At 42.5% G+C, this 15690-nt stretch overlaps 1 protein-coding gene across 1 annotated transcript in view; it reads left to right on the top strand.

Moving 5' to 3' along the window:
* Positions 1 to 15690, top strand: part of nos1 (nitric oxide synthase 1 (neuronal)) — a 112807-nt gene that overhangs the window by 59152 nt on the left and 37965 nt on the right. The window contains exons 13-16 of the mRNA XM_063034459.1: positions 1909 to 2053; positions 7213 to 7317; positions 10154 to 10212; positions 13372 to 13488. Coding sequence (XP_062890529.1) covers positions 1909 to 2053; positions 7213 to 7317; positions 10154 to 10212; positions 13372 to 13488 — 426 coding nt within the window. The remainder of the gene's footprint in view (positions 1 to 1908; positions 2054 to 7212; positions 7318 to 10153; positions 10213 to 13371; positions 13489 to 15690) is intronic.

Here is a 15690-nt window from a genome sequence, read left to right as displayed (position 1 = left end):
AAAAATGACTGCAACAGTTCAAGAAGACTAGAATTCACTTCCAATCGTATTGGTCTCCCTGCTTCAACGCATGGCCAATTCCTGTTGTGCAGAGCTCGGTGTGCTCTCCTTTCAGCTGTGCATCCACCTTGACCTCACTTTCAGGTCCCCTTCTTCAGACCTGCCTGAGCCCCGCTTTCCCTTTTCCCTTTCAGGTCTGCCTGTGCTTTCCCCTTGGTCTGCCTAAGCTCCACCTCGCTGGGTCTGTACTCAGTTTGCCAGATCTCACCAGGGTCATTGTGCTGTCTGTGCCTTTTTTCCTTCCATCTGCAACCTCTGTGCCCTCATTGTTCCCCCACACTTCATCTGCCTCTTCAGCTGTTCGTGTTTCACTCAACCTGGTGCGCTGACTCATCACCCTTCACATTGCCTGACCCCTCCCTGTTTCAACCTCTCACTGATCCCTGTTGCTCATTCACTCTGACCATCCTTGCCCCTGGTTCACCCTACCTGGTCCGCTCGGACATCATCCCTTTTCAGGTCCATATCTATTATGACCTCTCCCTTCAGGTCAGGTCTTGTTCCGCCACCCCCTCAAATCTGTTTGAGCCCCACCCTCCCTGGTGTCTCTCTTGCCTGTCTGCCTGTGCTCCACATTGCCAGGCCTGCACACAGTTTGCCGGATGTCCCATTGTGCAAGTCACAGAAATCATGGTGTTGCTGGGTTTCTTCCTGCTGTCCGCTATCTGAGCCCTCATAGATCCTCCTCATTTCACTCTGCCTTTTCAGCTTTCCAATGCTTCACTCAGTCTGGTGTGCTGGCTCGTCGCTCCGCACATCTTTGCTTTGCCTGACACATTCCCAATTGCAGCTACCTCCCTCCCTACTTCAACTGCTGCCGACTCTTCGTCGTCTATTCGTTCCGTCCATCCCTTCTCCTAGTTCATCCTACACGAAACGTTCAGACGTCACCCTTTCAGGTCCGCAACCATTGTGACCTTAGAAATGAATCCAACTTTGAGAACATGGTTAGATTGCTAAATGGGTTCCGTAATTGAGGTCAGCAAATAATCTGAAAGCATTAGTTAGCATCTACAATTAAAGAGAGAATTTAACTTCAAATCAAATAATAAAGCTGAGATAAAATATGGCATCAATAATGCTGGCTGTAAAACTTCCAGCTTGAATAGTGTTTCCTTTGGTTTATTCACTTCCTTCAAAGAAGATAGCCTGGCTACTCTTAATCTGGTCTTCATGTGACTTCTGGCTCACCAATGTTTGAACTCTCAACTAACCTCTGAAATGGTGAGGACACCATCCAGAGGCAAATTATGGTTTATGGTATAATGATATAAATTATTATATAAATGTCAATTTAGTTAACTGCATTCACATCCCAAGAGTTCGTTTGTTCATTATGTGCCGTGTCGTATGACGTGAGTGTTTGTGCTCTTTCCACGATCATGATTGTTATTGGCAAATTTTTCTACAGAAGTGATTGGACATTGCCTCCTTCTGGGCAGAGTCTTTACAAAATGGGTGACCCCTGCCATTATCAAAACACTTCAGAGATTGTCTGCCTGGCGTCAGTGGTCACATAACCAGGACTCGTGATATGCACCAGCTGCTCCCATGGCTTCACATGACCCTGATCAGGAGGCTAAGCAGGTGCTGCACTTTGTGCGAGGGTGGCCTGCAGGCTGGCAGGGGGAAGGAGAAATTTACACCCCTTTTGTTAGAGATGTATCTCCACCCCACCACCCAATCCCAGCAAATAAATGAAAATATACTTGCCTTACAAAACTAGGCAAGGAGAGGATCCAGGTCTGAATCCAGAGGCAAGTACCAGCTGGTGAGGATACTCCTTCAAAACGGACATCATTAACTGCTCCGTGAAGTCAAACTGTTCTTTTATTTATATTTGAAAAGGGCTGTGAAGTTCTCCACCAAGCTGATGGGACAAGCAATGGCCAAACGAGTAAAAGCCACCATCTTATATGCTACCGAAACTGGGAAGTCCCAAGTCTATGCAAAAACATTATGTGAAATTTTCAAACATGCATTTGATGCAAAGGTAAGGAATAGCTTTATTTTAATGGAACTTGTTTAAGTAATTTCACAAATCACGGTTACAATAATACTTTATCTTGCAGAATGGATAAGATTGTTCTAGAATGACGTTCAAATTCACCAAGACTAGTCAATAGCGAATTCTCTAATTTTCCTTCATCGAAATAATTCAAAGGAATAGTGGGAGAATTCCTTCATTGGGCTTGGTTTTGATCCAGTCTGTTTTCTGCTATTGTCACAATTGATTGCAGTGATCTCTTTGCCGATGTAGACATGGGAGAATTGGGGGGGAATATTTCACGCGGAGTGAGATAGTTAAATGTGACTAAAGTAACTAAATGTAATGGTCAACGTAGATCTTGTTGGTCTGCTGAAGGCTCTCGGCCGGAAAAGTCGATTGTACTCTTTTTCCATAGATGCTGCCTGGCCTTCTGAGTTCTGCCAGCATTTTGAAGGTGTTGCTGAGATTTCCAGCATCTGCAGATTTTCTTTTAAAAACGCAAACACGAGGAAATCTGCAGATGCTGGAAATTCAAGCAGCACACACAAAATGCTGGTGGAACGCAGCAGGCCAGGCAACATCCATAGGAAGAAGCACAGTCGACATTTCAGCCCGAGACCCTTCGTCAGGACTTAGATAAGGGTCCAAAACTGCTCACAATATTCCAGGTGTGGTCTGAGTAATGCTTTATAAAGCCTCAGCATCATATCCTTCCTCTTACGTTCTAGTCCTCTAGAAATGAGTGCCAACATTACATTTGCCATCCCTACCACTGACTCAACCTGCAAGTTAACCTTTAGGGAATCCTGCACAAGGAATCCCAAGTCCCTCTGCACTTCTGATTTTTGAATTTTCTCCCCATTTAAAAAATAGTGTACTCCTTTACTCCTTCTACTAAAGTGCATGAACATACACTTCCCTGCACTATATTCCATCGGCCAATTCTTTGCCCATTCGCCCAATCTGTCCAAGACCTTCTCCAGATTCCTCAATGCTACCTGCCCCTCCACCTATCTTTGTATCCTCTGTAAACTTGGCTACAAAGCTATCAATACCATATCCAAACCATTGATATATAACATAAAAAGAAGCGGGTCCCAATACAACCCCTGTGGGATCATCACCAGCAGGCAAATAGAAAAGGTCCTCTTTATTTCAACTCTTTGCCTCCTGCCAATCAACCAACCTTCTACCTATGCTAGTATCTTTCCTGAAATACCATGGGCTCTTACCTTGTCAAACAGCCTCATGTGTGGCACCTTGTCAAAAGCTTTTTGAAAATCCAAGTAAACAACAGCCACTGACTTTCTTTTGTTGATCTTGCCTGTTATTTCCTCTAAGAATTCCAACAGATTTGTCATGCAGTATTTGCCCAAAAGAAACCATGCAGGCTTTAGCCTACTTTATCCTGCATTTCCAAGCACCCCAAAACCTCATCCTTAATAATGGACTCCAAAATCATCCCAACCGCTGAAGGCAAAACTAACTAGCCTATAATTTCCTGTCTTCTGCCTCCCTCCCATCTTAGAGAGTGGAGTGACATTTGCAATTTTCCAGTTCTGGAACCAGTCTAGAATGCCTCCTCAATCTCTTCGGGTACCTCTTTCAGAACCCTGGGGTGTAGTCCAACTGGTCCCAGTGACTTATCTACCTCAAGACCTTTCAGCTTCCTTAGTAATAGCAACTACGCTCACTTCTTCCCCTTGACACTCTCAAATTTATGGCAAGCCACAGATGTCTTCCACAGTGAAGACTGATACAAAATACTTATTGAATTCTTTTGCCGTTTCTTTGTACCCCATTATTACCTCTCCAGTGTCATTTCCTGGAGGCCCAATATCCCTCACACCTCTCTTTTATATATCTGAAGAAACTTTTGGTATCCTCTTTGATATTTTTGTCTAGCTTACTTTCATATTTCATCTTTACTCTCCTTATATTTTTTTTTACTTGCTTTCTATTGGTTTTTAAATACTTGCCAATCCACTAGCTTCCCACAAATTTCTGCTTTATTATATGCCCTCTCTTTCACTTTTGTGGTTGTCAGCCATGGATGCCCTCATCCTCCCTTTAAAGTACTACTTCATCGTTGGAATGCATCTATCCTGTGCCTTCCGAATTACCCCCTGAGACTCCTGCCATTGCTGCACTGCTGTCATCCCTGCTAGTGTCCCCTTCAAATCAACTTTGGCCAGCTTCTTGCTTATGCCTCTGTCATTCCCTTTACTCTGCTGTAATACTGATACATCTGACTTTATCTTCTCCCTGTCAAACTGCATGGTGAGCTCTATCATGTTATGATCACCGCCTCCCAAGTACTCCTTTACCTTCAGCTCGCTCATCAAATCTGGTTCATGATCCAACACCCAATCCAAAACTACCTTTCCCTTGGTGGGCTCAACCATAAGCTGCTCTAAAAAGCCATCTTGTAGGTATTCTACAAATTCCCTCTCTTGGGACTGAGCACTGGCCTGATTTTCCCAATCTACCTGCACATTGAAATCCCCTATGACTATTGTAGCATTCCCCATATTGCATGCCTTTTCTATTTCCCGTTGAACATTATATCCCACATTCTGGCTACTGCTTGGGGGCCTGTCTACAGCTCCCATCAGGGTATATTTACCTTTGCAGTTTCCCAACTCTACCCACAGGGATTCTGCACCTTCTGATGCTATGTCACTTCTTTCTAACAACTTGATTTCATTTTTTTGCAACCAACAGAACCACTCCACCTCCTCTGCCTGCCTGCCTGTCCTTTCGATACAACGTGCATCCTTGGATGTTAAGCTCCTAACAATGAGTTCCTTTCAGCCACATCTCAGTGATGCCCACAACATCATACCTGCCAATCCTGTTTATCTACCTTATTCCATATACTGCATGCAATCAAATATCACACTTTCAGTCCTGTATTCATCACCCTTTTTGGTTTTGCTCCCTTGTTACACTTCACCTCATCCCACTGATTTGCCCTATCATCTTCTTCATCATCCTGACCATCCTCACAGTCTCACTGCACACTGCCCATCCTCAGCCTGATTATTCTGGTTCCCATCCCCCTGCCAACTTCATTCAAATCCTCCTCAACAGCCCTAGCAAACCTGTCCACAAGGCTATTGGTCCCCCTCGGGTTCAGGTACAACACATCCCTTGTAGAGATCCCAATGATCCAGAATTCTGAAACCCTGCCCCCTGCACCACTTCCTCAGCCACTCATTCATCTGTACCACCATCCTGATCCTGCCCTGACTAGCATGTGGCACTGGGAATAATCCAAAGATTACTGCCTTAGATGGACCTATTCTTCAGCCTCTTCGCTCATTCCCTATACTCGCTGTGTAGGACTTCATGACCCTTTCTACCTGTGTCATTGGTGCCAACATGCACCACGACCTCTGGCTTTTCACCCTCCCTCTTGGGAATCTTCTGCAGCTGCTCTGAGACATCCTGGACCCCAGCACCTGGGAGGCAACACACCATCCTGGTTTCTCTTTGGTGGCCACAGAACCTACTGTCTGTCCCCCTAACTATCGAGTTTCCCATCACTGCGCTCTGCCTGACTTTAACCTTCCCTGCTGACCTTCAGGGCCGGCCACAATGCCACTAGCCTGGCTGCTGCTGTGCCCTGATAGCTCAACCCCCACCCCCCAGCAGTATCCAAAAAGGTATTCTTGTTGCTGAGCAGAATGGCCACAGGAGAACCCTGCGCTGACTGATTGCTCCCCTTACTTCTCCTGCTGGTCACCCACCTACTGTCTGAAGCCTGCACTCTTGGGTGCGACCACCTCAGTAAAAGACTCACCTATGAAGTTTTCAGCTTCTCAGATTATCCTGCTCCAGCTCCAGTTCCTTGCCCTTGTCAGTCGGGTGCTGAAGCTGGGTGTGCATCATGTAGATGTAGTCATCAGGGAGACTGTTAGGTACACTGAAATCCCACATCTCACAGGAGAGGCATTCCACTGCCTGAGCTACCAACCTGCCTACACTTGTCATGCATCTAACTTGGAAAATATAAGTTCTTGCCTGTACCTGTTCTCTCCCAAGCCTGTTGAGCCAAAACCTGACCACTCTAACACTGTCCATTCAAAGATTAGCTGCTTCGCTCAAACCCCAGTTCTTTTTATTGACTCTTGCTAATTAACCTTAGTTACTATTAACCCATCCAATCTCCCGCTCCACAGAAAGACCTGACAGGCCCCACTTGCTTTTTAATACTGGCACATAAAGTACACTAGAAACTGTCTCCAACTCACTCCGCAACCTCCCACTTCGCAGACAATATACTTAAAGATTTAAAGAGGGATTTGCTTTATTTGTCACATGTATATCGAAACGTCAAAACATACAGTGAAATGCGTCGTTTGCATCAAATCAAATCAGTGGGGATTGTGCTAGGCAGCCTGCAAGTTTCACCAGCTTCTGGGTCACAACTTATTAACCTTAACCTTATGTCTTTGGAACGTGGGAGAAAACTGGAGCTCCCAGAGGAAACTTACACGGTCACGGGGAAAATGTACAAACTCCTTACAGACAATGGCAGGAATCGAACCCAAATCTTGCAGCTGGCGCTGTAAATGTTGCACTAACTACTACACTACCACGCTGCCCCAATTTAATCCGATGTAATCAAAACATTACAGAGGGCTTATAGCCAATTAATTACCTTTGTAGTTACAACTATAATACATGAGACAGGACACCTAATTTTTGCACAGCATGCTCCCACAAAGAGCAATGTATCAATGATGAGATGTTAAGCCTTTGCTTTCCTGAAGCTGACTGGGAATAAAAGTTGGCCTGGACACAGGAAAAGAGTGACATATGTTTTAGAGTGTAGGTGGAATCTCAGTTTAGAGGTGTTTCAAACATTGGAGAACCATCAGTACTTGAAGAAGTTTTGGATACAAAGTCTGACAATGGAGCTCATACTGACAACCTGAGGCACATTAATGAGATCCCATTGACAAACACCAATATTATTAAATAGTTCCTGCCAGTTAAACATTTATGTATGCTTAACATCTGTTGCCTTTTATAAATAAGGAACAGATTTGTATTTCTACTGATTAAAAAAGAATTAATGAGAATTACAGTCCATTGAATTACCAACAGTTATGGAGTTGCCGTTCTGCAAATGACTATATGTGTTTCTTCTGTAGGTCATATCCATGGATGACTATGATATTGTTCACCTGGAACACGAGGCGCTGGTACTGGTGGTCACAAGCACTTTTGGCAATGGCGACCCACCTGAGAATGGAGAAGTATGAAAATCACTGAGTGAAAATAAATGGCATTTTTCCAAACTTAAAATTTAGAATGATCAGATTTCATGACGTGGGTATTATTCCCAATTGCATTTTATTTTATCTTGGTACCACTACTGCCAATATTGCCAACAGTAGTTCATGTCACATGACGCCTTTCTCATTATATTTTGCATGGAAGTACATGCAGACCTGTGCAACATGACTGTTGTGTATTGTGGGCGATTTCAGAACCCTGGAACCCATCAGTAACTGGTTTTTATTTCTCACCCTAATTGGGATTTGCCCTAAGTAGGTTTAAAGTCGGAAAGTGGTATGTTGTCTTAATTTTACAGCAAACATGCTGGGTGTTCGATAGTGTTAAAAAAGCCATCTTCTATGTATCGCTTTCACAATATTTTTGATTCATGAAGTAAAATTTCCTGCATTTATCATTAATCTCAGATTTTTATCGTGTAAGTGCAGCAGCTAAGGAACGTAAGTGGTCCTTCTGTCGCCCAGAAAAATTCCTTCTCTTTTTTCTGCAGTGTAGCCTGCACAGTGTAAGTTAAAAATAATTTTCATGATTAGACCAGTGAGAATTGTGTCATGAAATTCATTGTTTTGTGGCTGCAAAACAGTGCAATACGCAGAAACTTATTCTAAGTCACAATAAAGAAATGAAGAGCGCAAAAGAAGAACAGCGAGGTGGTGGTTATGGGTCCAGTTTCCATTCAGAAATCTGATGGCAGAGGGGTGGAAGGTGTTCCTAAAATGTTGAGTGTGCACCTTCAGGCTCCTGTAACTCTGCCCTGATGGTGGTAATGAGAAGAAGACATATCCTAGATGGTGAGGGTCTTTAATGATGAACCCTGCCTTCTTGCTGCACTGCCTTTTGAAGATGTCCTCAACAGCATGGTGTATTGTGCCCAGGATAGAGCTGGCTGAATTTACAGCTCTCTGTAGCTTCTTTTGATCCTGCACATTGGAGTATCCATACCAGGCTGTGATGCTAACAGTTCACCTATAGCATACTATATAATACAGTATATAACAATATAATTTAGGATTCTGTCAGAGGCTATCAGAGCTTAACCTGAACACTGTTGTACACAGTGTAGAGTAGATGGGTCACATATTCACAGGGTTAGATGGCCAGTCAGTTAAATAGGTTTAAATTTACATGTTTGCAAAGACAAAAGAAAGAAAGCAGGTGTTTGTTTTGGGTTTCTTTTTCTACTTCTAAGTAGCTTTACAGCCAATGCTACACTTTGTTGAAAGTGATGCTTTCAGAATTAATACAACTTTGTTCTGTAATATTTTGGATGAATCTATTACATCTGGAAGAAAGTTTCTGGCATCTGAGATGTTGGAGTAATGAACCGCACCTGAATCTTCTCACCCACACCCCTCCATCCCCAACACAATGCTTGTATGTTTGGGCTAAATGACTTGATCTCAGGAACCCTTTGATAATGGTAACTGCTTTAATATGAATGATATGGATGGACATCCCTGCCTTGTATAGTTATTCTAGGTTTATTTTTGGAGATGGACATCAATCCCGCAGTAGCATCTTTCTTTGTGTGTATATATAAAATACAAGGCAAAAAAAACCTCATACCTTCAATGGCAAAAACTCTGCAAAATTCACTGAGAGTTTTAATGCCAAGACATGCTTTATCCAGCCTTAAATTTAAAGAAAATGTTTCATTTTAATTTTCCTTTGTGAGAGAAGAGATCAGATCTTTGGTACTATGAGCCTCACACAGTTATCCTGGATCAGGAGGTGCTCCAGAGGTTAGACTAAGTTGCTTGTAATCAAGCAGCCTGGACTGGTAATGAAAAAATGTGGATTCAATTCCCACCTTAACAGCTGAGAATTTAACTTCAGATTAATCATCTTGAATTTGGAAATTTACTAATAAAACTGTTAAAAAACACTGGATTGTTGTAAAACCACATTGATCCACTGATGTGCTTCAGTAGGGGGTCACTTGCTTCCATATGTGATCTGGTCTATAGGTAACTCTAGTCCCAGCCCCACGTAGTTGACTCATAAAATGATCAGCAAGCAATTCTGTTCATCACAGTTATATTTGGGCAACAAATGCTAGCTTTGCCAAGAAAGGCTAGGTCCTGAAAAGTGAACAAATAAAAGAGGGTTTCACCTAGTGATCACCAGGCCAATGAAGCCCTTGTATCTGGACACCCTGAGCTGTTTGTTTTTGACATAGCTTCTTGCAGGGCTGCTCACACGCAGGCATCGACAAGTAATACCCCACTGCTCCCTCCTCAGACAAAATCTTACGAGTTGTCATCTAGCAAAGGAAATAGATACTTTATTCCTAATCAGTTTTCTTGCACTTTCACAGCGTATTGTGGTAGCCATATCTAGAATGCTGCAGACATAAAACAGAACATACTGACATTGAAAGCATTCCAAAAGAGATTAATTTGGCTAATTCCACGAGTATCCTATCATTGGCAGCTATCCAAGTTTGACCTATATTCACTGGAGTTTAAAAAAAATGAGGAGTAATCTCATTGAAGCACAAGATTAAGAGGGGGCAGAGCAGGACATTACAGCTTGAAGAATTCTTCCCTTTCTCCTTTACTAAAGATTCTCAAATATAAAAAGAACACGCAGAGCGCCTAGTGATGAGCTTCATGAAACAGCTTAGTTCATTTTGTAAATTTGAAAAACTGTAGACTGTTCTCTTCTGAAGAACTGTGGACTGTAGGTGGCAAGATAGGGCAACTAACTTCATGCATTGTATCCAGAGAAAAAAATTCCGGTATGCTGAATGATTATTCCTGATATAAATTAACTCTTCCATCTTATTTCTTCTAGAAATTTAGTTCTGCACTGATGGAAATGAGACACTCTAACTCAAAATCAGCAGAAGGACAGTGAGTGAGATTGAAACACCATTACTGCTAATTCTGTTTTTAAATTCTAAGCTACCCAAGGCAACTTATTGCCTGTGAACTGGAAATGTAACTACAGTACTGTGATAGTCGTGAGTCAGTTCCTGTAACATTAAAGATGTTATGCTGAAGTTTTAAAAGACATTGGAGAGCCTAATTTGGAGTATTATGTGCAGATCTGGTCACCAATCTACAGGAAGGATATCAAAGAGATTGAAAATTTATAAGGATGTTGCCAGGACTTGAGACTGCCAACAGAAGGGATGAATGCTGGTTTGATTTCAACGTTTATACGACTATAGCATATAGGAGGAGAATTAGGACATTTCATCATGACTGATCCAATCTATCTCTCAGCCACAATCTCCTGCCTTATCCCTGTATCCCTTCATGCACTGACCAGACAAGAACCTATCATCCTCTGGCCTTAAATATACAGAAAGACTTGGCCTCTACAGCTGCCCGTGGCAACAAATTCCACAGATTCACCACTCTCTAGCTAAAGAAATTCCTTCTCCTTTCTGTTCTAAGAGGACATCCCTCAATCCTGAGGCTATATCCTCTGGTCTTAGACTCTCCCACCATAGGAAACATCTTCTCCGCATCCACTCAGTCAAGGCCTTTCACAATTCAATGGGTTTTAATTTGGTCACCCTCATTCTTCTGAATTCTAGTGAATGTCATCAAACACTCTTCATATGACAGGCCATTCAATTCTGGAATCATTTTTGTAAAACTTCTTTGAACCCTCTCCAGTTTCAGCACATCCTTTCTAAGATAAGGGGCCCAAACTGCTCACAATACTCCAAAATGAGGCCTCAGCAGTGCTATATAAAGTTTCAACATTACATCCTTACTTTTATATTCTAGCCCTCTTGAAATGAATGCTAACATTGCATTTGCCTTCCTCACCACAGACTCAATCTGCAACTGAACTTTAGGGTCTCCTACACAAAGACTCCCAAGTCTCTTTGTACCTCAGTTTTTTTTTGTATTTTCTTTCCATTTTGAAAATAGTCAACCCTTTCATTTCTTTGAACAAGGTGCATGACCATACACTTCCCAACACTGTATTCCATCTGCCATTCTCCTAATCTGTCTAAGACCTTCTGTGGGCTCTCTACTTCCTCAAAACTACCTGCCCCTCCACTTACCTTCATATCATCTGCAAACTTTGCAACAAAGCAATTAATTCCATCATCCAAATCATTGATATATAACATAAAAAGGATCAGTCCCAACACAGACCCTGTGGAACACCACTAGCCACCAGTAGCTAACCAGAAAAGGCTCCCTTTATTCCCACTCTTTGCCTCCTGCCAATCAGCCACTACTTTATCCATGCTAGAATCTTTCCTGTAATACCTTGGGCTCATAGCTTGTTAAGCAGCCTCGTGTGGCTCTTTGTCAAAGATTTTCTGAAAATTCAAGTACACAACATCAGCCAACTCTCCTTTGTCAATGCTGCTTGTTACTTTTTCAAAGATTTCCAACAGACTTGTCAGGCGAGATTTTCCCAGAGGAAACCATGCTGACAACAGCCTATTTAATCACGTGCCTCCAAGTACCTAGAGGCATCATCCTTCATAATCCACTCCAACATCTTCCCAACCATTGAGGTTAGACTAACTGGCCTGTAGTTTCCTCTCTTCTAACTATCTCCCTTCTTGAAGAGTGAAGTGACATTTGCAATTTTCCAGTCTTCTGGGACCATTCCAGAATCAAGTGATTCTAGAAAGATCATTACTAATGCCTCTACAATCTCTTCAGTGACTTCTTTCAGAACTCTGGGGTGTAGAGCATCTGGTTCAGGTGACTTATCTACCTTCAGACCTTTCAGTTTCCCAATAACCTTCTCTCTGGTAATGGTAACTTGACACACCTCATGATCCCTGACACCTAGAAATTCTACCAAATTGCTAGTTTCTTCCACAATGAAGACTGATCTAAAATACTTACTAAGTTTGTCCACCATTTTCTTGTCCCCCATTATTACCCCTCCATTTTCCAGTGTTCTGATATCCACTCTCGCTTCTCTTTTACACTTTATGTATCTGAAAAAACTTTTGGTATCCTCTTTAATGTTATTGGCTAGCTTGCTTTCATATTCTATCTTTATCTTCTTAATGATTTTTTTAGTTGTCTTCTGTTGGTTTTTAAAAGCTTCCCAATCCTCTAACATCCCACTAATTTTTGCTCTATTAAATGCCCTCCCTTTGGCTTTTATGTTGGCTTTGACTTCTCTTGTTAGCCACAGTTGTGTCATCTTGCCTTTAGAATACTTATTCTCCTTTGCCATGTATATATCCTGTGCCTTCCAAATTGCCTCCAGAAATTCCAGCCATTGCTGCTCTGCCATCATCCTTGCTAATGTTCCTTTCCAATCAATTCTGGTTAATTTCTCTCTCATGTCTCTGCAATTCTCTTTACTCCACTGTGATACTGATACATATGACTTTAGCTTCTCCTTCTCAAATTTCAGGGTGAATTCGACCATATTACAATCACTTTCCCCTAAGGGTTATTTTACCTGAAGCACTCTAATCAATTATTTTTAACTGCACCCATTCCAGAATAGCTGATCCCTCAGTGGACTCAGCCATAAGCTGCTCTAAAAAGCCATCTTGTAAGCACTCTAGAAATTCGCCCTCCTGTAATCCAGCACCAACATGACTTTCCCAATCTACCTGCATATTGAAGTCCCTCATGATTATTGGTAACATTGTCTTTTTGGCATGCATTTTATATTTCCTATTTAAATTGGAGACCACATCCTTACTGCTGTTTGGGGGTCTTTATACAACTCCCACCATGGTCTTTTTACCCTTGCAGTTCCTTATCTCTATCCACAATGATTGAACACCATCCAACCCTATGTCACCTCTTTCTAATGATTTGATTTCATTTTTTACCAGCAGAGCAATGCCACCCCTTCTGCCTTCCTGCCTGTACTTTCAATACAATTTTAGGGAAATTTGGATAAATACATGGATGGGATGGGTAGATAGAGCTCTAGTCCAGGTGAGGATTGATGGGACAAGGTTGAATAATGGTTTTGCATAGAGTAGAAGGGTTAAAGGGTCAGTTTCTCTGTGGTGATTCTCTTTGACTCTATGTCTATTGTGTCTCCCCTCTCTCCAGGAGTTATAAAGTTCGTTTCAACAGCGTATCTTCAGTGTCAGATGCTCGGAAATCTTCAAGTGATGAAGCAGAAAACAGAGACAACTTTGAGAGTACTGGCCAATTGGCCAATGTTAGGTATGTACTTCCTCAATAATATTTCTAAGATAACACTGTAGATTATTTCAGGTTGTTTCTTGGTATGACGTGGTTGATATGAGGAAAGACTGAGCAGACTGGACTTCAGAAGAGAGAAAGAGAGGTGATCTACTTGATACACATACCAAGGGGTCTTTACGAGTTAGGTGCTGAGAGATTGTATTAACATTAGTAATCTAGAACTAGGAGCCGAAGCTTCACATTTAGGTACTCATTTAGAACTGAGGGGAAGAGGAATTCCTTTGCTCGGCTTCATTTCAGATTATATTTGGGAATAATTCCAGTAAAATAAGCTAATTCGTTCTAGTGCTACAGAAAGTCATCTTAAGCAGTGACACAAACCCCAGCCACTGGAGCTGGGCTGCTACTGGCAAAAGCATAGATGATTACCACTGAATGTATTGAATTTAGCTCTCTTGTGCTTTTGTTCTGTATATATAAAACCATAAGGCCTATAGTGGGAGCAGAATTAGGACATTTGACCAATTAAGTCTGCTGTATCATTCTATCTTGACGAATATATTATCCCTCAACCTGTTCTCCTGCCTTCTTCTTATAACCTTTGACCCCTTTAGTTTAGTTTAGATTTAGATTATGAGAACACGCAGTTCTCTTTTATTGTCACTTAGTAATGCATGCATTAAAAAATGATACAATATTCCTCCGGTGTGATATCACAGAAACACAGGACAGACTAAGACTGAAAAACTGACAAAAACCACATAATTATAACATATAGTTCCAACAGTGCAACAATACCATAACTTGATGAAGAACAGGCCATGGCACAGTAAAAAAGTTCAAAGTCTCTCGAAAGTCCCACATCTCACACAGACGGGAGAAGGAAGAAAACTCTCCCTGCCATGCCCGACCACAGTCTGACTCTGAGTCGTCCGAGAACTTCGAGCCTCCGATCAGCTGAGTACCGAGCACCATCTCTATCCGAACGCTTCGACCTCAGCCTCGGTCACCAGCAGCAGGCAATGCCGGGGATTTTGGGGCCTTCGTCCCGGAGATTCTCGATCGCACAGTAGCAGCGGCAGCGAACCGGCGTTTCAGAAATTTCTCCAGATGTTCCTCTGTGCTTTCACGTCTGTCTCCATCAAATCAGAATTGTCCACGGCCCCTGTTTAACAGATATGAAATCATTTCACCGGAGAGCTGCGGGCGCTGCGTCGCGCTGCCATCTTCTCCTCCTGCCTTTTACTAATCAAGAACCTGTCAACTCCACTTTAAATATACCCAATGTCTTGGTCTCCACAGCCATCTGTGGCAATGAATTCCACAGATTCTGAAACTGTGCCCTCTGCTCTGAAACTCCCCGCTATAGGAAACATCCTTTCCACATCCTCTTTCAATATTCGATAGGTTTCAATGAGATCCCCACTCACTCTTCTAAAATATACTAAAATACAGTGTCCAATAATTGACTTGAGGACCCTCAATCCATGCAATGGAAATGGAACAAAGGAAAGGTAATTCCATTGTGTTAATTTAAAAACGCAAACACGAGGAAATCTGCAGATGCTGGAGATTCAAGCAACACACACAAAAAATGCTGGTGAATGCAGCAGGCCAGGCAGCATCTATAGGAAGAGGTACAGTCGACGTTTCAGGCTGAGACGCTTCGTCAGGACTCAAAGTTAAAGTCCGTCCCGAGCCTTTGTGGCCCATCAGGCCAATGCTTATGCCGGTTTCTGTGGCATGAAGCGACTGAGAGTACGAGACTTCCCCCTGGATAGGACGCCAGTCTATTGCGAGGTTAACCCCCAGCATTTTGCCAGTACCCGTTTTCAGCTGGGTGGACTGGAGCATTGTGTGGTTAAGTGCCTTGCTCAAAGACACAACACGCCTTGGCCTGCTGCGTTCACCAGCATTTTTTGTGTGTGTCCATTGTGTTAATTATGGAGTTAATGTCAAATAGCTTGTCAACCTAATTTGTAAGAACTATTGGGAATGTATTTTAGGGACAAGAGATTCTGCAGTTGCTGGAAATCCAGAGCAACATATACAAGATGATGGAGGAACTCAGCAGATCAGGCATCATCTGTGGAGGTGAATGGACAGTTGATATTTTGGGCTGATCCCCCATCTGTCTTGCCCAAAACATTGACTCTCTATTTTCCTCCACAGATGCCACCTGTCTTTGTGCATGTTGCACTGGGAATGTATTTTTCAAAG

Source organism: Mobula hypostoma, chromosome 27 (assembly GCF_963921235.1).
Source record: "Mobula hypostoma chromosome 27, sMobHyp1.1, whole genome shotgun sequence".
Classification (NCBI taxonomy): Eukaryota; Metazoa; Chordata; class Chondrichthyes; order Myliobatiformes; family Myliobatidae; genus Mobula; species Mobula hypostoma.
The sequence above is the reverse complement of the archived record's forward strand: the minus strand, read 5'-3'. Positions and strand labels throughout refer to the sequence as shown.